Below are 23,788 nucleotides of genomic sequence, written 5' to 3' on the forward strand. Positions count from 1 at the left end.
AAAAAACACATTATCCTTGCTACTTTTAAAGGCCCCACTTTCAGCTATATCCCTCCCCCTTCTCATGCCACGTGTTTCAAACATGACGTGGACCGTTCTTTTTCCCACAATTCCCAGCCGGACTTGTAACAAGCCACCCAAGTTTTCTCTCTCTAAATCCCTCACTACATGTAACCAACGCAATTCACCATTCTGCTCTCGCCTCACGGCTCTCTCTCTCTCTCTCTCTCTCTCTCTCTCTCTACTCCCCGCCACATTTTAAAAAACACAATTCACTGGTTATTAACATTTCTCTCTCATAAGTCTTTCTCTCTCTTAATATTACACTCTCTTCCAGCTGGGGTGAAGTATCTTGAAGCACAGAGCTTCATCTCACTTGTTTATGCAACTACACTGTTTCTCTCTCTTTCTGCTGTACACAGTTGTTTCTGCAACAACTAGTTTAGACTGTAACATTTGGAAGCAAAAAACCTGGCCTTTCTGGCAAATTAATGGCAGTCTCCAGCAAAATTCCCCTTTCTCCTTCTGGTTTACGGAATCCTAATTCCACATCGAAGCAAGCCAACCAGAAGTCGACATTTCTAGGGTTTCCTCTGATCCAGGACCTCTCTCTCACTAACTCGTCGACAAAGCACAGACGCGTCCAGTTTCTCTCTCCAAGAAATGAGTCTAGAGATAAGAAAGAGGGGGAAGGCAAGCAAGCAGTTTCAATGAGCCTTGAAGATGTGAATCCGGTTGGGCTCGGTCGAAAATCGAGGCAAATATTCGATGAAGTGTGGCAAAAGTTCTCTGGGCTAGGCCAACTTTCGAGGACAAGGACTGATGATGAATTGGCCACTGTTCTTGTAAGGGGACCAATGTGCGAGTTCACAATTCCTGGAGCTCAGGATACTATGGTGCTTGTGGTTGGAGCAACCAGTCGAATCGGCCGAATTTTAGTGAGGAAATTGATGCTTAGAGGGTATAAGGTCAAGGTAATTTGCGAATTGGGTCTAAGAATTATGCTTTTTGAATTTTGATATTGTGAGTTTGAAGTTAGTTCTAATTCTAACAGTTATCCTTTACATTTCTTAACTTGAAGGGTGGTCTAAGAAATTTCTCTTAATTTCTGGAATTCTTGACGATATCTGACTGAATAATTTTGTGATCCTGGAGTTGGGTCTAAGAATTTTTGTTCTCGCGCTCATGAATATCTAAATTAGAGGAATTATGCTTGGAATTTTTTACTACTTTCTATTGGGTCCAAGCGGCCAATAACGATGACCTTAATTTTGTGAGACTGAATTTGAGTCCAAGAATTTTGCTCTTAATCAGTTAATCTAAGAATTCTGCTTCATATTGGTGGATCCTAATTTGGTCTGAGAAATATGCAGTTAGTTCTATGAATCTGCCATTAGCTCTGACAATTCCTTGAAATCTGCAAACAAGTCTCATAATATTGCTTTTAATTTCATTATTCATTTTAGACTTAAAAATCCAGCTTTAGTTTTGTGGATAGACAATTAGCAATAAGTATGTCTCTTTGGATGGAAAACAACACATCAAAATTGAGGACAATGAATGATGATGAACTTATAAGGGGACCAATATGCGATTTTACAATTTCTGGAGCTCAAGAAACTATAGTGCTTGTGGTTGGAGCAACAAGTAAAATTGGCGAATTGTAGTGAGGAAATGGATCCTTAAAGGTACAAGATGGGTCTAAGAATATGGTTTTAATCTTGTGAATTTAAGGCTAGTTCCAGGAGTTTTTCTCTTAACTATGTGTCTGACTGCAAAGAGTGGGCCAAGAAATTTTCCCTTAATTTCTTGAATGTGTAATGTGCCATTAATTTTGCGATCCTGCAGTTGGGTCTAAGAATTTTTGCTCTTATGTTCATGAACTTGTGATTAAAGGAATTATGCTTTTGGAAACGTTTTATTGGGTCTTAGAAGTATACCCTTAATTTTGTGAAACTGAGATAGGGGTCTAAGAATTTTGCTCAATATTTCTTAAATCCTAATTTGGTATGAGAATTGTGAACTCATGAAGGAGGTATTCCTTATCATGCAGACTGAAAAAAAGGTGATTATCATGACAAGGTTAATCAGCAGTATAACCTTTTTGCATCTTTTACATATATAAGCTCAAGTTATACATAATCATTGCAAGTGGATACTGCTGCGTATTGCATTGTGTTTGTTTAATTTGCCATGATCTCACAAAATGGTTCTGGAAAACTCCAATGTCCCCTATGTAATTGATTCATGCAGTAAATGGTACCCAGGTTTGAATTTTTTTCGAGTCATGCCTGGGCATCAATCATGATGAGTTATTCCATTGAATCAGGCTCTGGTGAGAAAAGCTGATGAGGACGTCATAAATATGCTTCCAAGGCCAGTCGAGATTGTTGTTGGTGATGTGGGTGAACCTTCGACACTCAAGGGTGCAGTGGAAGGATGCAATAAGATAATCTTCTGCGCCACTGCTCGTTCTTCGATCACTGGAGACCTTAACAGAGTCGATTATCAAGGAGTTTACAACATAAGCAAAGCTTTTCAGGTTTACTTTTACAATCAACTTACTTTCAGCTCATATCCAATGGTTTTCATTTGTATAATGCAAATTTATGAAGCCATTTGCCCAAAATAATGAGTTGTGCAGGATTACAACAACAGGTTAGCGCAGTTACGAGCTGGAAAGAGTAGTAAGAGCAAACTTCTGATTGCAAAATTTAAAAATGCCGAGTCCTTAGAAGGATGGGAAGTACGACAGGGAACTTATTTTCAGGATGTTATGGCTTCCAAATATGATGCTGGAATGGATGCCAAGTTTGAGTATACAGAGGCAGGAGATGCTGTTTTCTCTGGTGAGTATTTCTTTCAGTATTTATAAATATATTTATATTTGACAACTGGTGAACAATATATTGATAGATACCATACAAGTTGCCAAAAAAAAAAACCCACAAGATTTGAAATTTAGAATTATTTTACATTTTTCTTACCATTATTATCTTATGTTGAGTGAGTCAACTGGAACTCAGCAACCCCCCCCCCCCTCTCTCTCTCTCTCTCTCTCTCTCCTGTTCTGTGTGTTATTTATTTGCAAAATAAAGCGCCCATGGGTTGGTAATTTTGACATGGTGTTTCCATTGATAACAATTTCCAAGTGATTAACCTGCCAAGCAGAATCACTGGCCCTTATTTTTTTCTTTGGCAGGATACGTGTTTACGAGAGGAGGATACGTGGAATTGTCAAAAAAGCTTTCTCTGCCCTTGGGTTTCACTCTAGACAGGTAGTGGGTCCTTTTTCTAGCAATAAAACAATCTCCACTAGCAATTCTATATGTGTAATCTACAGTTAACATATTCAAAAAAAAAATCTGTGTGTAATCTATATGCATAATTCGATGTGTGATCTGATACTGTGTGGAACTTATAATGTTGATGTACTTACACAGCAACAATATTAAGATGCTTTGGGTACTTATGGCATATTCAGTGTTATTTGTCTGACTTCTAGGAAACGTAAGGCTGTTATTGAACATTTATCCATCTTACTGCAGATACCGATTAGACTCTTCTTTACCTCTTTTACTCTTCTTTGCATTCTTCCATTTGACTTGACCAAATCACCCCAAGCGCACCAAATATTCCCAATCTTTCAATTTAACCTCCATTCTTCCAATTTCATATTTAATCTAGACGTCTTTCTTTTCCACGGGAAACCTAATCCTAATTTATATGTTCCATGCTATCTGTTTGATATTACCAATTCTTCTGAGACGATGTAATACTCCCAGTTAATCATCAATACACGGATGTATGACACTGTTTAAGGCTGCTTATTTACTCCAATATGGCTTGTCCAGGTATGATGGTTTGGTTTTCTCTGTTGGTGGTAATGGGAGATCTTTTGCTATAATACTTGAAGCTGGTCCATCTGCTGATACTTCCCAAAGCAAGCTGTACTTTACTCGAATGAACACAAAAATCGGCTTTTGCAGGGTTGGATATTTGCCATATGTCCTTGTTTATCCATTGTGTGAATTAAATTGAGATACATTCCTAAGGGACACTATACCATAATCCAATGAACTACGGAAAAGTGATGGAGAGAGAGTGGAACCTACTTGAGCATGACAAGGCTCCAATGCTTGCTTTCCCCTGCTCTCCATCATCCTCCATAGTTTTGATGGACGAGGATGATGCAGTGGGCTTTGGTTTTTCCATAATCTGTTGAATTATAGTAAATTTTCTTGTATCTTAGTTCACCTAGTTATGCTGTACACTGATACAAGCCTTCTTTTTTTTAAAAAAAAAACCATACTTCTCAATGCAGGTAAGGGTGCCGTTTTCTGCTTTCCGTTCCGCGAAACCAGATGACCCACCTCTTGACCCTTTTCTCGTGCATACTCTGACTATACGATTTGAACCAAGAAGACAGGTTCCTCCCCTACCCTAACATCAAAATATTAGATATACAAGTGTTTAATTGTTTAATATGGAGTATCTTCCACTTGAATGTGTACTTATGCATGAGAAGCTTGCCGCTATTATCTTTCCTATGGGTTTGCTTGCAATGAGTTGGGAAAAATACCCCATAAAGAGAAAAGGCAATAGTGCCATGACGCTATTTGATAATGAAAATAAAAAGTGGGGTCTAGTGAAAAGTTGGGGTTTACATGATATATTGTGATTGGATTTTGGTGCTCCCTAACCCCTAGAGTTGATCCCTTCCCAAAAAAAAAAAGAAAAAGGGTATGATGCAACCTCCCAAAAGTGTGTCTGAGTGTACCATAGATGTACTTGATTATCTAGCCTTGTAAAAAAATATTGTGACTCTGCATTTTGCTTTTCTGGTGTAGAGGACAGTAGAAGGGATGACTGGAACTAACCAGGACCCTAGGAGCTTCAATCTAATTTTGGAGTACATAAAGGCCTTACCAGTAAGTTCTGATCAACTGTTATTATGAAAATGAAATAATCACTGATAAACTCAGTCAAAAAATTTCCACTTGGCACTTTACTGGAGGTCCAGTCCAATTTAGGAGGTCATGTATAGTGAATTAGTCATCATTGAGTGGGTTTCCATTATTCTTTTATTTGGGCAATCGAAACATTGGTTCTAATCTCAAAGTTTCTTTGCAATACTATTTCCTTTCTCTTATTGAACAAATTAAGAGTATTTTTGCAGAGTGGTCAAGAAACAGACTTCATTTTGGTTTCGTGCACAGGATATGGAATAGAACCAAACAGAAGGGAGCAGGTTCTTAAAGCAAAGAAGGTTGGTTTTTACTGTCATTTTTATTGGGTTTCCTATATATGCATAAAGGTTCATTTCTCTAGCTGTGTAAACTGTATATATGAATTTGAACGAAAACACTTCGGCAGAACGAACAGGCTCATATATCTGGTAGAGAATGAATTCAAATAATTGTATGAATTGATTATTCAAATGATTTTAGTTTCTGGGCATAGGTTGACATTGTATGAATTGATTGTTTGAATGGTTTACCAACATACAAGGGACTTTTACAATCCTTTTATGATTAAAAATATACTTGACTGTATGTTAGCCAACAATTCTCTCTGAAATGAGAAATTTCAATCACTGATGAGACGAGGTTTATTTCTTGATATTGGGTAGGCTGGAGAGGATTCATTGAGAAGATCAGGGCTTGGATACACCATTATTCGTCCTGGCCCATTGAAGGTATGACAAATATCTCTCTCTCTCTCTCTCTCTCTCTCTCTCTCTCTCTCCCCCTGTGGCTGAGACTGATGAGAATTTCAGGAAGAACCTGGAGGTCAGCGTGCCCTTATCTTTGATCAAGGGAACAGGATTTCTCAGGTAACCATCCCCGTCTTCTATAATAAGGCATTTGATATCCATTGCACATATCTCTAGTTACATTCTCCATGCAGGGCATCAGCTGTGCTGATGTAGCAGATATATGCGTAAAAGCATTGCATGATTCAACTGCAAGAAACAAGAGTTTCGATGTACGTCTACTTATTTTTTAGTTCTCTGAAAATTCTACTCTCTCTTATTAGTCGTGGATTTCTAGATTGTCAAGGGGAATAACTCCTGTAATTTTGTGTCGACAGGTTTGTTATGAATACTTTGCAGAACCCGGAAAAGAGTTGTATGAGCTGGTACGATATGGAATGACCCTACATGTGTGTGTGTTTTTTTATGTGCTTGTTTAGATAGATACATAAGACAGATATGTAGATAGATTGAGAGAGAGAAGAGGGGCGGGGCGATGTGTGTGTGTGAAAAGTGTACAATAAGACCATTTACTTTTGGTATAAGGAGGCCACAATCACTCTTGGCCATTGCATTTAAAATGGGATGGCTAGAGGTGTGCCATTGACTAAGCTAAAGTCCAAAAGAAAATTTCTTGAACATTTTGACACATCCAAAGCTATCGGATTTGACATCCAATGGCTAGAGGAGATTGTGACCTCCGAAATCCAGAAATTAATGGTCTTATAGTATATAATCCCATATGTGTGTATGTGTGTGTGTGTGGCTGTGTGTGAGTGTGTGAGGCCCCCAGCATACAAAATATTATAGTCCTGATGGCTAAGATTCAGTCTGTAAGACTTGGATAATGCTGGGTAGGTGCACTATTGCATTTATATATATATACATATATATTACAAATCCTTATGACTTGAAATTTTCCTGGGAGCTTTGCTTAATATAGCGCACCAAAAAAAATACAAAAATCATATGCTAAATGTTTTTACCAAAATGTCCCGGTCCCTGTCAATGAACAGTGATCGTCGATGGTTCAATGTGGACCATCGGGTCGCAACTATTCCCTAGCCCCCAAGCTCACAAAATCTCTATCCATAGAGGAAGAGAGAGATGGGTATTAAATATTTTATGGATGGTGTTGTGATACATCAATTTTGCAGGTTGCTCATCTACCTGACAAGTCAAACAATTATCTTACACCGGCTCTTTCAGTTCTGGAGAAGAACACTTGAAAAGCTACCCAACAATCCATGTAAGCACATTATTCTCTTTGCTAACACTGGTGGGCTTCTCTTGTAAAAAATTATAATGTATCAGCTGTTTCATTGGTTGCTGGTCTATTGTAATTCAATCATAAGTGGTTTTTCTTTTCTCTTGTAAATTAATAATAATTTCATTGGCTCTCTCTCTCAATACTCTCGGCGGCCCTTGGTCAAATTGCAAAAAATTAACTTTCCAAAAATAATGTGTTTAGGATCGGGTTCTTGTGTGTCAGCCAATGCACCTATCAGTTGCGGCTCTTTCGAAATTGATCTTAGAGATGGATTTTGGACCTAAAATTCGTAGATCAATAATATCATGATATCAAACTGAAAAGGATCAAAGGATTTGAGCCTCTTTTGTTTTTGGACTGCTTATCATCGCTGATTTGAATAATCCGATCTGTACTATTTTTGGGGCTGCAAAACCATAGATTTAAAGAAGAAATGCATCAAACGACTTAAGATGTGTTGCACTATGAAAATCATGGATCTAAAATGGAAATGCATTCAAAATAACTTGGGATGTATTTCATATCCTAAATTTATATCTATTGGAAAAAATTTATATAAGGTTGCAACCTTATAATATAGAGCTACGGATGCACATCAAAAATCCATCGGAAAAGGTAGTTTTAATGTTGAAAAAACCCTTTGATTGATCATCTCGACGATGTATGACCATGAAAATAAAAAGATTTTAAGTCTCAGAAATAGTGCATTTTACAACATATTATCTACACCGTCATTTTTCAAGATTTTCATATGTTTATAGATCTACTTGATTTTAACCATTTTTGAAATTTAAAATTTTATAATTAGATATAAAAATAGATTTTGAGACAATCCTAAGCACATTTTACATCAAAATTATATACCACGATAAAATTTGAAGGCGCACCTTACCTCTATAGCTATGGATGCATCCGCATGCCAATTGCACCCATCTCTAATAGGAATTTTTCGAAGGGATTGCATTTGAATAGGATCTCATATACAGTTTTCTGTGTATTAATAATGAGAATATTTGTAGCTACATGTCTACTGGATTGTGTCTATTCTAGATTCATTTGTAGCTACATGTCTACTGGATTGTGTCTATTCTAGCTTGCATTTGAATAGGATCTCATATACAGTTTTCTGTGTATTAATAATGAGAATATTTGTAGCTACATGTCTATTCTAGATTCATTTGTGAAAAGGTTGAACCTCACACTCCAAACCTTTTCTCTCTCGACTTCCTCGGTCCCGAATCTTTTTCGAAAAATTACAACCAGAGATTAGAAAATGCCTGCTCATGCATATCACCAGGCTTGGATCTTGGACAAGAGAGAGGGTAAATATACACCAATATGTGCGGTACATGGCACACTACTTGACATCCATCTTCATTTCTAAAGGCTGTGTTTGATAACCGAGAAAACAAGATGAAAAACTCCAAATTCTCCCCTTAAAATTCACCATAAAAATGGATTTTTTCGGGATTCATCATCTAAGCCAAGCTGATCATAAATATGAAATTCTTTTTCTTTTTCTTTTTTAATTTTAAATGTGCTTTTTTTTGGAATGTTTTTGGCACCGTTCATATTTTATTTGACCCTGTGCACTTTACACTAACGCCCATCTTAAAGATGGACGTTGAAGAGTCCGTGGGCTCTTGCACCCGCTACTCAAAAGTGCACTTTTCTAACTAGGAAGGAAACTTTCCCGAATATTTCCTCCGCCCTCGGGAGTATACTATCCGTTCACTCTCTTGGGCAAAACTTATACTATGCGTATCTTTAAGACCTCACTCTCAATGTGCCTTCGAAAAAATGGCATTCTAATGTTTCACGAGAACCATCCAATTTTTCGAGGGAATGAACCAGATGTTCTAGAACTCAAAATCTAAATTTTTTTTTCTTAGAAAATAATCATCCAGCTATAATTAGATGGATCCCATAATTTCAAATGAAAAAATCTTTCAAGTAAGTGTTTAGCCCAAGGGAGTAAATGTACATTATACTCCTGGGGGAGCATAGTATACAGGCTAAAAACTTTTCTAAGCTAGCTTTTTTATTTTCTCTTGCCCTAATAAAAGGCTTCCATTATAAAATAAAATCTTCTATATATAAAACATGAGCCGTTGTCAAGCAAGAAATTATCTTAAGTTTGGAATTTGGGTTGGATGGACAATAAAGAGACATTATGGATGAGAAGAATAATTAGCAATGCCAATCAATAAATAGCATATAAGATAAGTTCATTACATAGGTCCATTCACTATTGCATATAAATATGAATGGACCTATTACATAGGTCCATTCATTATGTGCCCAAGGGTGCATGATCTCACCACAAACTTCTACCAAGAACTCAAATTTTAAATGTTGTCTTTTTAAATTACATTTTTTAAATAGATCATCATATTTAGCATTCATAAAACACTATTAATAAATAACCAATATGTTTTTACTAAAGATAATATGCTCCTTTACCATTTTTTAAGGGTGTGGTTTCTATAAGGTTGCAATCTTAAACAATCCAATTATGGTGCACCTCCAAACTTTGTCATAAAATGCTATTTTTATGTTAAAATTCATAGGATTATCTGAAAATATATTTTCATATCTAATTATAAAATTTTAAACTCTAAAAATGTTTAAAATCAAGTAGATCTATAAACATATGAAAATCTTGAAAATAAACGGTCTAGATAATGTGTTGCAAGAGGCATTATTTCTGGGACTCAAAATCCTTTTTCTTTTCTTTTTTTCCATATTCATACATCTCAATGTCGAGATGATTAATTAGAGGGTTTTTTAACATTAAAATAACCTTTTCCGATGGATTTTTCATAAATATTATAAAGTATTAAAAGGAGCACAATAAAGTTGGATTTTTATATAAAACATCCATGTTTCATATGGAAATGGTTTCAAGAGTCCACGGACTCACATGTAGATATGCGGGCTCCTTAGTAATTAATTTTTAAAATGAAATTTAAAAAACTAGAAATGATTTTAAAATAAAGAACTTATTTATTTTTAGTCTTGGAAAACCACAATAAAGAACTTCTTTTCTTCAACTTCTAGGTCATGTAACACTCATCACCATTTAAACTCCATAATGAAACAATAAATATAGTTTAAATAAATCTTACATTCATAACTTCTTTAGAATAAATTTTACAAGAATTAAGTGGGTAGTACAACATAATGCCACCACAAAAATGATGCATTGCATTGTTCCGAGTAGTAGTTTAATTAAAATTAATAAAAAGACTTACCACCAATCTTTGAAAGGTATGCAAATGGAGTTGGTGATCCTGTGTTCAATACTAAACGAGATTTTGTGGATGAATCAAACTTCAAGGAATAAAAAGATGTACTTCAAGGATAATCAATAGGTGAAATTGTAGTTCAACCATTGTTTTTATTTATGGGGTTTAATTGATTTTTATTAATTTAAAAATATTTATCGAATTATAAAATTGGAGTCATGTTTTTCTAAATCAGTTTTGAATAAATTTACTAATCTATTTATATTTTTTAAAATAAAATTCACACAAATTGAGCAGATATCACAGCATACTACAACTATATAAATAACACATTGCATTGCTGTAAAATTAATTACAGTCAAACCTACAATTTAGTCTAGCAAAACCACAATAAAGAACTTTTTTTCAACTTCTAGACCATGAAACATACATGTCCATTTAAACTCCACAATAAAACAATATATCCAGTTTAAATAAATTTTACTTTCATATTTACTTCATTAAAATATACCAATTTTGCTCTTGGAGCGGAATGTTGGGCGGACAAAAAATAATATACCCATTGAAAGAGTATAGTATGTATGAGGATGTTGAGATGGATGAGTGGCAAGACATGAATGAATAGAATTCGAAATGAATCCATTTTGGAGAATTTAGGTGCGGCATCAATAGGTGATGACATGAGAGAGAGTAGATATAAAGGGGCTAGCCATGTGTAGTGGTGACCAAGTACAATACCTGTTAGGAGGTGGGAGTTAGTTAAAGTGGAATGACCGAAAATAGCAAGCGGTATGCCCAAAAGGATGTGGTTGGAAGTATTCCAAAAAGACATGGGGACTTATAGCCTCATTGAGGGTATGCTCTATTCAAAGCACCATGGCGGACCATGATTCATATAGTGGACCTCATTTAATTGGGAAAAGACTATGATAATGATGATGATTAGCTTTTTTAAAATAAATTTTACATGCGTTCAGTGGGTAGCAAAACATAGTGCCACCATAAAAATGATGCATTGTACTATTCTAAGCAGTAGTTTACCTAGTATTATTAAAAAACTTACTGCTAATCTTTGGCGGGCATCCAAATGGAGTTGATGATCCTGTGTTCAATAATCAATGCGGTTTTGTGGATGAGTCGAACTTCGATGAAAAAAAAAAGATGGTCTCTAAGGATAATCAATAGATTAAGTTGTAGTTTGACTATCATTTTCATTTATGAGGTTTATATGTAGTTAATTAATTTTATAATTTTTATTTATTATATATTAAAATTTATTTAAAACAATATAATGTACAATTCAGCATAAAAATTATTGTATTGTAAATTATAATTGTATAAAGTTGTTAATTTATCTATTTTTAATATTTTTAGCTCAAAATATCTATAACAAAATTACTTAAATTATTGAGTTATTAATTATAACTTATAAGTATATAAACCCTATAAGTATATAAGGTATACATATGTATTTATATATACCTATAAGTATATAAGGTATACATATGTATTTATAACTTATACTATAACTAATAGATTTAAAGTTGATTAATAAATCTAATGAACTAAAAAAACATAATATTAATTACACAAAAACCTACAATAAGGTGCGCAAGCCCACAATTAAAAAAACTAATATTTTTCTTCTACTACACAATGAAAGCATAAAGTCCTTACGTTTATGCGTAATATATATTCCCTTTAAAATCCATGATGAAACAATATATACAGTTCAAGTAAATTCTTCATTTATTTTGACTTCTTTAGGATAAGTTTCACACAAGCTGAGTATGTAGCACAACACAATGCCAACACAAAAATAACATATTATACTACTATAAAATTTATTAAAAACAAAATTACAATATAGCCTAACAATACCATAATAAAGAACTTCCAGTTTACTACTTCTCAGCTATCCAACACACATACCCCTTTGAACTCTATAATGAAACAATATGTCCAATTTATATAAGGGTTTTGTTAGGCTACACCACTTGGTGGTGTAGACCCTTAAAGTGCTCAATATTTTTTGACACTAAAATACCATCGAATTGTAATACAAAATTTTTCAAGTAGGAGGCATTTTTTGTCATGTTTTATAAGAAAATAGTGGCAATCTATTAGTAGTTAAAAACAATTAATTCATCTTGTGGGTGACGTCACATACAACATTGGTGATGTCATTGTCCACTATTATTATTAAATTTTTTTGTTTTTATTAGGAATTTCTAATTTACCCTTGACTAATTACTTAAAATACCCCTAAACAAAAAGTAACTATATTATAGGATAAGGGTATCTAAATGTCTAAAAATGTTGAGCACTTTAAAGATCTACAACACAAGTGGTGCAACGTAACAAAGCCTTTTATGTAAACTCTACATTCACTTTAACTTCTTTAAAATAAATTTCATACCAGTTGAATGGGCAGCATAAGATAGTTGCATCGGAGTAGTTTACTTGAGATTAATACTACTTTAAAATAGTTTTAATACAAATTGTATGGGTAACACGAATTAGTGTTATCACAAAAATGACAAGCCACACTGTCCTAAACAATAATTTACTTAAGATTGATTTTAAAAACCTACATTTTCAGTAGACATTGTATTCAATATATTAGTTATGTACTGTTGGGTGACTAATTCATTGATGTAAGATAGCCACAAGTTATTTTAAAGGATCTAAGACTACCTCTATTGGTTTTCATACATATTAATTTAGTCTTTAGAGTTTTTTTACACCTAAACAACTCTAAATAAGACCATAGAGCATGGTTAAAGATAGAAAATGTATATTTAGAAAGAAAAAAACTGATAGAGTGATATTGGAGTTGGAAAAATATGTATGTAGTTATAGATAGAAAGAACATGGTTAGAAACAAAGGACTTAAATAAATAACACGTTCAACATATCGTTAGAGATAGAAAAGATACGGTTAGAGAATTAACAAATATATTTGGATTGATATCACGAGTGCAGCACGTGCACTCTGCTAGCACTAACAAGATGCAATAATTTTGAACTCAAGATTTGCCTGGATTTTAAGTGAGTCTCGTGGGTAGATCTACTTTGGGAAGGCTTCCTTTATAAAATAATAATAGGATGCAATAGTTTTGAACACAAGATTGGGAAATGTTCATTATAAGGTTGTAACTTTATATTGATGAAGTAAAGTGCCCCTCAAATTTTTTACAAAGCAGAGTATTTTGGTACTGGAGAACCCTCCAAGTGATCATCTTGACATTGATATGGATGGAAATGAAGAAGATCAAGTCCAAAAAATAATACATATTGTAACTAGATTATTTATTAGTTTTTTGATTTGTTCAATTTGTACAATTTTTGAAATTTTAAAATTTATAAGTGGTGATGAAAAGAGATTTTCAAGCCGGTTTTCAACGCCAAAACGACATCTCTCAAGTAAGTTTTATAAGCACGCCTTATTTGTACATAATAAGGAGGTAACCTTATACAAAACCTCACCCCTCAAGATTTGCCTGGCTTTTAAGTGAGTCTCGGGGGTAAATCTAGTTTGGGCCCTAGGATCTCACTTTCAGCCCCTCGGTCTCTCTCTCTCTCTCAAGCTCCTTCCCAGACCCTACTTATCTTTTGTCTAGCCTCGTCTTTGTACGAGAGCATCTCTCTCACTATGGTACCCTATGTCTCTCTTTATAATGACCTCTTCTAGAGCCTTTCTTTTTCGGTCAAAGAGCCTACCCCTCTCGATCTTTTTTGCTTTCTCATCAACCTTGTGTGGTATTTAATAGCCATTTTTATTATGAAAGTATTTGTTAACATGCTCTCCTTGTCTTCGGCCCTCTTCAACCCAAACTCTCAAGAGTAGGTTATTGCTTAAGGTGGGATGTTTTCCTTGTCAGAACTCGGTATCTCTCAGCCTCGAGTGTTTGCTTAGAGGACTTTGAAAACCTGTGTATTTGACCACTTGGGTTAACGCCCAAGATGGGGCCTTACCTTTAGCTGGCCTAAGTGAGCCCTGTCGCGATTTTTCTCATTCCTTCTTGAGGCATTGAAAATTCCAATGATTAGTCAGATGCATACGGTGTCTTTGAAGTTTCTAGCGAGATGATCTTCCGCCCTCTTCTTCTTTGTTCCCTTTTCTCCTTAAATTGGGTTTTCTCCCCCTTTTCCTCTCTTTCTTCCACTTCTTTATAGACCTTTTGCTCCCTGGTTGTGGTCGTGTGCTGCTGCCAACCTCCTCAATGCCGCTATGCTTTTTAGGCTATTTAGTTGCCTGCCGGTTGTTTATGTACCGAGCTGACCCCAACCCATGTGACCGTTGGAGCATGCATGGATGTTTATGGGATGTATAATGGTAAAGTTTGGGCGGGCAGTAGAGGTTTGGTGGTACTTGACTGCTACAATTCTCAATGTAGTTTAGTTGGGCTCTCAGTAGTGGCGTTGGCTCAGTCGAGGTTAGGTTTGTTATAACTCACAATTGAGACGGTTCATCTTTTAGAGGTAAGGACTATTGTTTGTATTCTTCTATTTCTTCCTCTATTATTTTCATTGGGACTTTGGAGCTCCATTCCTTTATCTAATGAAACTTGCTATTCAGTAACTATTAACTATAAAAAAGATGCATTTGATATCATTATTTGACATGGTCGGGTTGAAAATGTATATTTTACAAATATCTAGAGAAAACAATCAAAGAGAGAATGAGAGAGAGGGAGACGAAGATTTATGCTCCAATCTGATCGGTTTACAAGCGTCTTACAAAAAAAAAAATATCATCCAATTGATAAATTTCAAATCTAATAAACAAATCATATATAATATGTAGTTAAAACCATTACTGTCAATTCCCTACTTCCACAGTAACATTTGTTATAACTAGATCAGGAATTGCCAATTCGAGTCGAAAATAGGTCGAGGCCTGACTGGTTATGGGAAGCATCGGTATCAGCCCAATGCTCCCCGGCCCCCTAAACCACCCCTCCGCCTTACATAGTTTTTCTTCCTCTTTTTCTTTTTTTTTCTTCTTTTTTTATATAAATTTATCTAATTTTTTTTAGATCCCACTGTATCCCTCCCACCCCACAAGCACCAATTTATTTATTTTTATATTTTTTAGTTTTTTTTAATATTTTCCTAAATTATCCCCATTGTTATGAAAGGTTGCGATGAATGAATGGGCCAAGCCAAACAGTCCGAGGTAGAATAGTCAACTAACAACCACACAACGGATAACACCTTAAGGTCTTGTTGGGACTCCCTTCTTACTCATGAGATTGAACGGGTCGGTAGGAATAAATACATAGGAAAAAGTTAAAAAAGGATGCAACTTTGGAACTATGGATGCACCTCAAAAATCCGTCGGAAAAAGTAGTTTTAATATTGAAAATCCCTTTGATTGATCATCTCAACATCAAGATGCATGACCATGAAAAATAAAAAGATTTTAAATATCATAAATAGTATATTTTATAACATATTATCTACACCGTCCATTTTTAAGATTTTCATATGTTTATAGATCTACTTGATTTTAAACATTTTTTAAACTTAAAATTTTATAATTAGATATAAAAATAGATTTTGAGATAATCCTGAAAACATTTTATATCAAGATTATATACCATAATAAAATTGGAAGGTGCACCTTACCTCTACACCTAAGGATGCATCCGTATGCCAACTGCACCCTAAATAGACATATAAAAATGAATGGACTTGGATATGTTTTCCCCCCCATATTCTTTGTCCTAGATAGAGTTTATTTAAAAAATAAAATATGAGAAAGTATAGTAAGGTCAAAAAAGGTATATAATAATGTTAGAGAAAGTATACCATAAATACTCTAAGGTCTAAGAAAGTATCCAACAAATACTTAATCTACCTTTGGTACCAGTTTTAAAAAATTTAGATTGGGAGGCTGAATTGGAGACTTGTTAGACCGATTTGCAGGGTCAATTTGGCAGACTCAACCAACTATGAAGAATCAGTCCAAAAAAATAAATTATATTAAAATTTAAAATTAAAATTTTTAAATAATAATAAAAAATTAAATGAATGAGAATTGAGCGATTCGACCGATCATATTCACTAGGGTCCCTCATAGACTTGTGAAATTCTCTTACAAAGCCAAAGAAACCTGCCAAAATCAGCCGATTAGTCAGAATTGGATCAGTTCTTACTAATTCCTAATCTAGTTCGACAATTTTATGAACAATACTCAATACAACAAAGTCATTAAAAAAAATTAAGAAATAGTCACTATGCCTCGTAACCCTCTTATGGGTGTTATATTGATCAGACTTTAAAAGCTTAAAAGTACTTTTTGAACACTGTGACATTCTCCCAGTTTTCAAACTTCACATCTACCTTCTTGTCGCATATAAACATTATTAAATCCCATGAAACCAATGGTTTAAAAACCGGATCGGTGACCCGGATCGGGCTTTTCAAAAACCGATCCGGATCGGCGAATCGGCGATCCGGATCGGAATCGGGTGAATCGGTCAGAATAAAGCTTCAAAAAAATCCGAAAAAATTATTAAAATTCATTATAAATATTGGTTTTTAGGAATTCAATAAAAAATGAGGGTACTCCATTAAGAATTTTCATGTTTTTGAATGAATATGCAAATATTGATATGTTCTTTCCCTGCATGAACCGCCATTCAGCATTTAATTTACAGTATTTCGTGCTCATCCCTACACTGTTGCTGTTGGGACTCGATATGTGAATAATATTGTTGGGATAGGGTGGCCTCAGAATCATCATCTCTCTCGTTTTCTCTTTGAATAATATGGATTAAAAAAAAAAAAAAACAAATTTTCAAAAAAATCTATCATGGATTAAAAAAAAAATCACAAATTTTCAAAAAATTCTATCATGGATTACAAAAAAAAATTCGATCATGGATTAAACAAAAAAAATCACAAATTTTCAAAAAATTCAATCATGGATTACATAAAATTCGATCATGGATTACATAAAATTCGATCATGGATTACAAAAAAAAACAAACAAAAAAAACAAAAAATTCAATCGTGGATTACAAAAAAAGAAAAAAATAGTTCGATCATGGATTACAAAAAATTCAATCATGGATTACAAAAAACTCTATCATGGGTTACACAAAAAGCAAAAAACAAAAAATTCAATCATGGATTAAAAAAAAACAAACAAACATTTCAATCATGGATTACAAAAAAAAAACAAACATTTCGATCATATATTACAAAACATTCGATCATGGATTACAAAAAATTCTATCATGGGTTACAAAAAAAAAAAAAAAAACAAAAAAATCGATCATGGATTACAAGAAAAGAAAACAAACATTTCGATCATGGATTACAAAAAATTCTATTATGGGTTACAAAAAACCAAAAAATTCGATCATGGATTACAAAAAAAATCTATCATGGATTACCAAAAAAAAAAAAAAAAAAAAAAAAAAAAAAAAAAAAAAAAAAAAAAAAAAAAAAAAAAAAAAAAAGAAAACCGTACGGAATCGCCGATTCACTGTTCAGAGTCGCCGATTCCGTACAGTGAATCGGCGATTCACTGTACAGAATCGTCCGGTTCTCTCTAGAACCGGACGATTTCCGATTTTCGGGGCGATCCGGTTCCTTTTTCACTATTTCCGAGTCGAACCGGGCGAGTCCCGGTCCGACTCGGCGTTTTTTAAAACGCTGCATGAAACATTAATGGGCACTTGAGGTAACTCTTTTCACGTATCCAAGATGCTCTGCTCACATATTCCTCGGTGCCCATGTTTTACACTTTTCCAGGTATTTTATTCGGCTAAGCCACATTCACAATTCATAATTGATACTACTAATATTTCAAAAAAAGGAAAAAAAATTTATATAAGGTGTCAATCTTATACTATAGAAGTCCAAAATCCTCCAAAAAAATATTGCTCCAATGTTGGAGAGCCTTCCAACCGCTGATCTCAACTTCGATACATATGCATGTGGGAAAAAAAAGGATTTCAAGTCCTAAACTAATACATTTTGTAACGAATTATCTAGACCATTTATTTTCAAGTGTTTGGAAATCTGTTTTATTTACACCATGTATGGAGTTGTAATTTTCATAATTAAATGTGGTTTTCAGGCTACTCTAAGAATTTTTGGCACCAATACTACATGTTCCGACCAAGTTTGGAGGTGCGCCATATTTTGATTGTTTAACATTGACACTGCATAAAAACCGCTTTAAAAAATTGTGGGTTCAACTCTTAGCCACTTGAGCCATGAATTGAAAATAGAATCCATCTAATTCCAGTCTTTCATTAAATAGAGACTCAAATTTAGCGGTATATAAACAAAAATAAAGTTTTTTATTATAATAAAACTAACTTTCTTTAAAATTAGAGATTATTTAAACATATTAAGCTCTTGAAAAATTTTTATATAAAGTTCAATTTTATTTGTAGTAATAAAACTGCAGTAATCTATACCATTTATTTCATTTGAATGATTTATATTAGACATTATCCTAAAAAACGTGTTAGCACTTTTTTAAAAAAATCTACACCTCCAAGTAAAATTGATGGTGTATATATTATCACAACCTTATTTCTATAAACAAAGTTGCAACCTTGTGCAAATCATACCGTTGTTTTAATAATAGTAATTTAAAGGGATATCTTTGTAAATTACTCGTTTTTTTGGTACAAGCTGAGAAAAATAATAGTAGAAAACACGTTTAATGGTCCATACAAACTTCCCCTTAAACTATTCTACTTGCGCTTTCTCCCTCGATGGTTTTCCATGTCGCTCGGTGAATGCCCCACATTTTTCTCTCTCTAAGGCCCAGGTTGTTTACCTTCTCTCTCTCTCTCTCTCTCTCTCTCTCACACTCATATCTGCAACTTATTTGGCGTCATGGGAAGTGAAAACCTGGCCCCCCACCTTCCAGCTCTTTTCATGGGCTCCGCCACCTCTTTTGCTCCTTTGACTCCACTTTTCTTGGTCGCTTTGAACCTTTCAAACTCTCTCAATAAATGGTGGTTAGCGAGTGTTTGCCTCATTTCCTTGTCTCTCCATTCATATCGCTTTAGGGATCTTAAGAAAAGCTTGCAACTCCATAATTGCAAACTTTTTTAGCTGAAAAAGGAGCTCAATTTGAGTTGAATTTAATGGAAGGGCCATCAAAGAAAGATCCTCCTCCTTCTGGTTTAGCATTGGGGTTTGAGGATTTTCATGGAAGGCGTTGGAAAGAGGCTGTGATCAGTCGGCTTAACCAGGAAATCAAGTTTATGGAGGTATAGTGTCTATCCATTGGTCTTTTGAATTTTGGAGAGTTTCATGGAAAATTGGGGTTTGGGTTTTAATATTTTGTTATCATTCCATGATGGATTTTCTTTTTCTTTCTGAAAGATAATTTCACATTGGATTAATGGTTTAATTTGGAAAAAAATATAATGAAAATTCAGTCGAATTAAGCATATTTCCTTTTGGGTTTGTCCAAACTGTTCGAGAAATTTCATTTTGTCCAGAAAGAGTATTTACTCCAAATTTGGTGTGAATGTTATGAAATTTTAGGAAAGATAGAAGAAAAGTAGGATAAAGAAATGCAGAATTTGCTTGATATTATGACTGAAATTTGATTTGAGGTCTAGACAATTATGCTGTGATTTTTTCCCTAAGTTTTTTTTTGGGATTCCTTGTACCTGTCCAGTTTCACCAACTATGCCATTAATTTATATGGAATTGTGAAATTTAGACTTTTAATTTCCCCTTCTTAGTCCACATTCTTAAAACGGGTTCCATAATATTTTTCCCCCCTCTGCAAGCTAAGTTTTTGTCCCTTGGTGTGGAGTATGGATATTGAACTTGTCAAATCACTTCTATTGTAGAGGGTGCTGATCAATTTTATGGAAATGAGACTGTGAATTAAACGCTATTCCAAAACTTGGCCTCGGCGCCCTGCTGAGGTGAGTTGTGGGGACAATATGGGGTTTTTTTAAAAGGTCTAAAAAAATTAATTTTTTCACTAGATCACTAATAATGATGCATAAATATGTTTCCGTATGTTTTCAATGCTTTTCTCATGATGATGTGTGAAATTTTCTTATTACATCTGTTTTATTGTTTTTTCCTTCTTCTGGATTTTTCCAATTTCTTTCAAGCTATAAATTATTTTTTTCCTTATTCCATCTTATAGATTTTTTTCTATTTTTGTTTTGTAGACTTTCAATGCATTTATAACTTCTTTAGCTTTTTTCTGATTTTTTTTTTTTTTTTTTCTATCAATTGTTTTGGCAATGCCCTTTTTGGTTTGTAAATTACTTGGGTTAGTCCACCCTGACTCGCCTCTGTAACTTGGCTAAGGCAAGGGCCGAGTCCCAAGCCCACAAGTTTTTGCATTGTGGAATTAATTCATTAAACCAGTTAATCCTGATGAAATTTTAGAGAGATAATTAAGGGAATTCATTTTCAACATATATATGCATTTGTTCGATTGTTTGTGAACAAGCCTAGGAGTTAATTATTGACAAAAGCGGATAGTGATTTTCTACTGATGCAAATGAACTTCAAGCCATTAGTTGGAATAGGATTGGAGGTGATTTCACAGAATTCTGTTTAATTTAAGACCTCCAATTGTGGCCTATGGTCATGGATGTATCTTCTCTAGAATAGGATAGTCAGGACTTTTGGAGTCGAATTATATCTCGCAAAAATAAACATGATTTCTGCATAACTTCACAAATTATACAGAATTCTATGGTTGGAATCAAGGTATTGGCTACTATATTTTGAGAAGTAAGCGAGAGATTTGCAATTGCTTATATCTATCTTCTTTGCTTTATATATTTCATTTATTAAAATCATTGGTTTCATATTTTAAATTCTTGTGTCCTGAAAAATGAAGTCTATGTAACATGTGCAGGAAGAGCTAAAAGAACTCGATGGTCTAGCCCCAGCCTCCACAACTTGTAAGGAGTAAGTCTTTGTTACTGCTAGTGCCACATTATATGGGGGAGAGACTGATTACTCGGTTCAATAATTTTCCAATGGCTTGCTTTTTTTTAGGGTCATACAGAAAGTTGAAACTGCCCCAGATCCTCTCCTTCCTATGTAAGAAACTGCTTGTTCTCCAAAACCTTAAATTTTGCTATTCTTCCATGTCCCTCGTCTTTGTTATGTATTTCCTGATTACTATTCTTATTTGGCTTTGTTAAAAGTGCCGGAGCTGCTGTGAACCCTGCTTGGGACCGATGGTTTGAAGGAAGTCATGGCTCCCGTACCAATCGATGGTGGCTCCACAAACGAAACTAAACCACTGCAATCTTGCCTACTTGTAATATGAAGTTAAGTTTTGGAGTTTATTTCCTAGATTGATAATCAATCTTGCCTACTTGTAATATGAAGTTAAGTTTTGGAGTTTATTTCCTAGATTTTTATCTCCCATTTCATGCTTTCGACTTTGTAATTGCAATGACCAATGCCCATCGAGCTCTTCCAGTGAATTGTAGGATAAACTATTTCTCAAAACAACGCATAAGTTATTTGGAATTTTAATGGTAAACAAAATTTATCAAAAAAAATTATATAAAAGAGCCCCACAGAGTTCTGACTCCAAAGCTTCCTAATAGTTCCTGTTTTTATTTCAGAATATAACTCCTGAAACTCTGATCTTCCAGTAAAATGAATCTGCGATGCCTGCACCAAAGAAATGACTGAGCCTTTTCTTTCTTTGTCGAGAAGGCGTCAATTTTTACTGCAAGAATTTAAAATGAACAAAAGTTGTTAAAGGACATCCATGTGCTGGCTTGTGAAGACTCAAAAAAGGATGTGGATAATGAATCACAGGAGAGGGCGAATATTGGATCAGTAGTCTGAAATTATTACAAGAGCCAATAGGAACCTTATGGTGGGGTTAGGAGCTTCTTATTGAAGGAGGGTTGAAGAGGGTAAATGATGATAGAAATTGTTGGGGGACCATTCTGAAGGGTGTTGATAAAGTGAGAGAAAATGTTAGTTGTCATCAATGAAAATGAGGGATCAGAAAAAGGAAAGGGGGGATCAGAAACCCAAGCATTTATCTATAGAATGACTAAAAGGCCCTGACAGGGAAGCATGGCAATAATTGAAACACGTCTGTTTGATACATAAGAATATATAAAAAGAAGCCCACATCCTGCATATAAATCAAGATCCCCCACCATTCCCCAAAAACAAAAACAAAAAAAGGAAGAAGAAAAGGGCTGGATCTTCAACCTCTGTGAGAGGTGGGTAGTTCACCAGCAATTGTGTGAACCTCTCATTGAGGACACGAACAAATTTCATATTGCAATTTGCCTATTTGATCTTTGTGATAATGTATGGGAAAAGGCTATTAGCCATCTGCCCATCTCTCTAGTTAAGCCTTCCTTCCCCATTCTCTCTTTCTCTCACTCTAAAGAAAACTTATGGCTCAACATGACCGTTCTAGCTCAATATGAATGATTGAGCAATATTGATAAGTAGCTTAAAAAAAAAGGAGAATGACATTTATCAAAAAAAAAGGGTGGTCAAAGAAATGAAAAGAAATAAAACCATTATAGAAAGTAAATAATGTTATTAAATATATTTAAATAAAAGAAGAGAAGGATCATGAAGTAAATAGTAGTCATGAGGCTTTTGTGGACATATTCTAATAGATAATGCCATCAATAAAAAATATGCAACTCGATAATTTCATCATCGCCATCTTCTAAGCTTTATTCCAACTATTAAGAGTCGGTTATATGAATCTTATTTCGTCATTCCACTCTATCAAGGGCTAAGGCAGGGGCTTGGGCTGGGTCAGTCTTAACCTTAGCCCGGCCATGTTTCACTGGCCGGCCCAGGCTCTACCAAATTCATGCTTGGTCGGGCTGAGTAATATATATATATATATATATAGTAAGTGCTGGCTTGCCTTGTCTTGGCCTCGGCCCATACGCTTGGCCCTGGCCCAACCCACGGGCCACATTTTGTGGCTCATGTGCTACTCTTTTAGAGCCGACCAAGCCAACCGCCCATTGCCACTCCATATTAAGTGTCGTGCCCTCAGTAAGACTATAGGTGACTATAACTATTTTCCTTACTTCCATCCATGTCTTTTGAAGCATTCTCTTTATCTTTTTAGAGCTTTCCACTTGAACCAAATCGCCCCTTCTAACTGGTGTTGTTTTAGGTCGATGAATCACATGTCTAGACCATTCAAGTCTATTTTCTATCATCTTATGTCTATTGGAGCTACTCCTAAGTTCATTTTAATTTTATTGGTATGCAACTCCATCATTTAAGGTTAAAAAAAAAGAAAAAAAAAAAAAAAAAATACAATGCAAACAAATCCAGCCTATCTAAAGCTCTTGCCACCTCGCCTTGAGGAGGCGGTGTGGGGCCTGTGCAACTCATCAAGGGAAAGGCAGCGCCTAGCATCTGAACCCGCCATGGCAACGCGAAGGCTATTAAATTTACGAGTTAAAGTTATTTTGGTTTGTGCCTCTCTGTTTTTATATGGGAATCAGAAGTTTTGAAGGCCCCCTCGCTCCATGC

The 23,788-nt window shown here is 34.7% G+C and overlaps 2 protein-coding genes across 4 annotated transcripts; both read left to right on the plus strand.

Annotated features, from left to right (window-relative positions):
• The first annotated feature begins 78 nt into the window (after positions 1–78).
• Positions 79–7,165, plus strand: HCF173 (high chlorophyll fluorescence phenotype 173). Of its 2 annotated transcripts, XM_006850984.4 has the most exons (13): positions 496–974; positions 2,330–2,542; positions 2,645–2,849; positions 3,203–3,278; positions 3,855–3,990; positions 4,325–4,429; positions 4,851–4,931; positions 5,180–5,269; positions 5,633–5,698; positions 5,780–5,836; positions 5,911–5,988; positions 6,094–6,141; positions 6,913–7,165. In XM_006850984.4, the coding sequence occupies exons 1-13, from the start codon at positions 711–713 to the stop codon at positions 6,982–6,984; spliced, it is 1,491 nt and encodes a 496-aa protein (XP_006851047.2). In that variant the 5' UTR covers positions 496–710; the 3' UTR covers positions 6,985–7,165. The 2 variants fall into 2 exon arrangements, with proteins under 2 accessions (XP_088702031.1, XP_006851047.2); XM_088845905.1 differs by lacking the exon at positions 4,851–4,931 and having other exon boundaries at positions 79–974.
• An 11,819-nt stretch (positions 7,166–18,984) lies between these two features.
• On the plus strand, positions 18,985–21,732 carry LOC18440846 (guanine nucleotide-binding protein subunit gamma 2). 2 transcript variants are annotated; one of them, XM_006850983.4, is made up of 4 exons: positions 18,985–19,524; positions 21,153–21,205; positions 21,296–21,340; positions 21,448–21,732. In XM_006850983.4, the coding sequence occupies exons 1-4, from the start codon at positions 19,399–19,401 to the stop codon at positions 21,539–21,541; spliced, it is 318 nt and encodes a 105-aa protein (XP_006851046.1). In that variant the 5' UTR covers positions 18,985–19,398; the 3' UTR covers positions 21,542–21,732. The 2 variants fall into 2 exon arrangements, with proteins under 2 accessions (XP_006851046.1, XP_020526791.1); XM_020671132.2 differs by having other exon boundaries at positions 19,029–19,524; positions 21,153–21,198.
• Positions 21,733–23,788: the final 2,056 nt, after the last annotated feature.

The sequence above is a fragment of the Amborella trichopoda genome, chromosome 1, assembly GCF_054954075.1.
Source record: "Amborella trichopoda isolate Santa Cruz 75 chromosome 1, AtrichopodaSantaCruz75HAP2 v2.0, whole genome shotgun sequence".
NCBI lineage: Eukaryota > Viridiplantae > Streptophyta > Magnoliopsida > Amborellales > Amborellaceae > Amborella > Amborella trichopoda.

Bases quoted from the DNA above. Each gene is read 5' to 3' on its own strand.
- HCF173 (XM_088845905.1), top strand. From the start codon at position 492: ATGGCAGTCTCCAGCAAAATTCCCCTTTCTCCTTCTGGTTTACGGAAT. The intron at 5,270-5,632 runs GTTGGTTTTTAC...GATATTGGGTAG, and splicing joins AGGTTCTTAAAGCAAAGAAG to GCTGGAGAGGATTCATTGAG. The intron at 5,837-5,910 runs GTAACCATCCCC...TTCTCCATGCAG, and splicing joins AAGGGAACAGGATTTCTCAG to GGCATCAGCTGTGCTGATGT.
- LOC18440846 (XM_006850983.4), top strand. From the start codon at position 19,399: ATGGAAGGGCCATCAAAGAAAGATCCTCCTCCTTCTGGTTTAGCATTG. The intron at 19,525-21,152 runs GTATAGTGTCTA...TAACATGTGCAG, and splicing joins AGGAAATCAAGTTTATGGAG to GAAGAGCTAAAAGAACTCGA. The intron at 21,341-21,447 runs GTAAGAAACTGC...CTTTGTTAAAAG, and splicing joins CCAGATCCTCTCCTTCCTAT to TGCCGGAGCTGCTGTGAACC.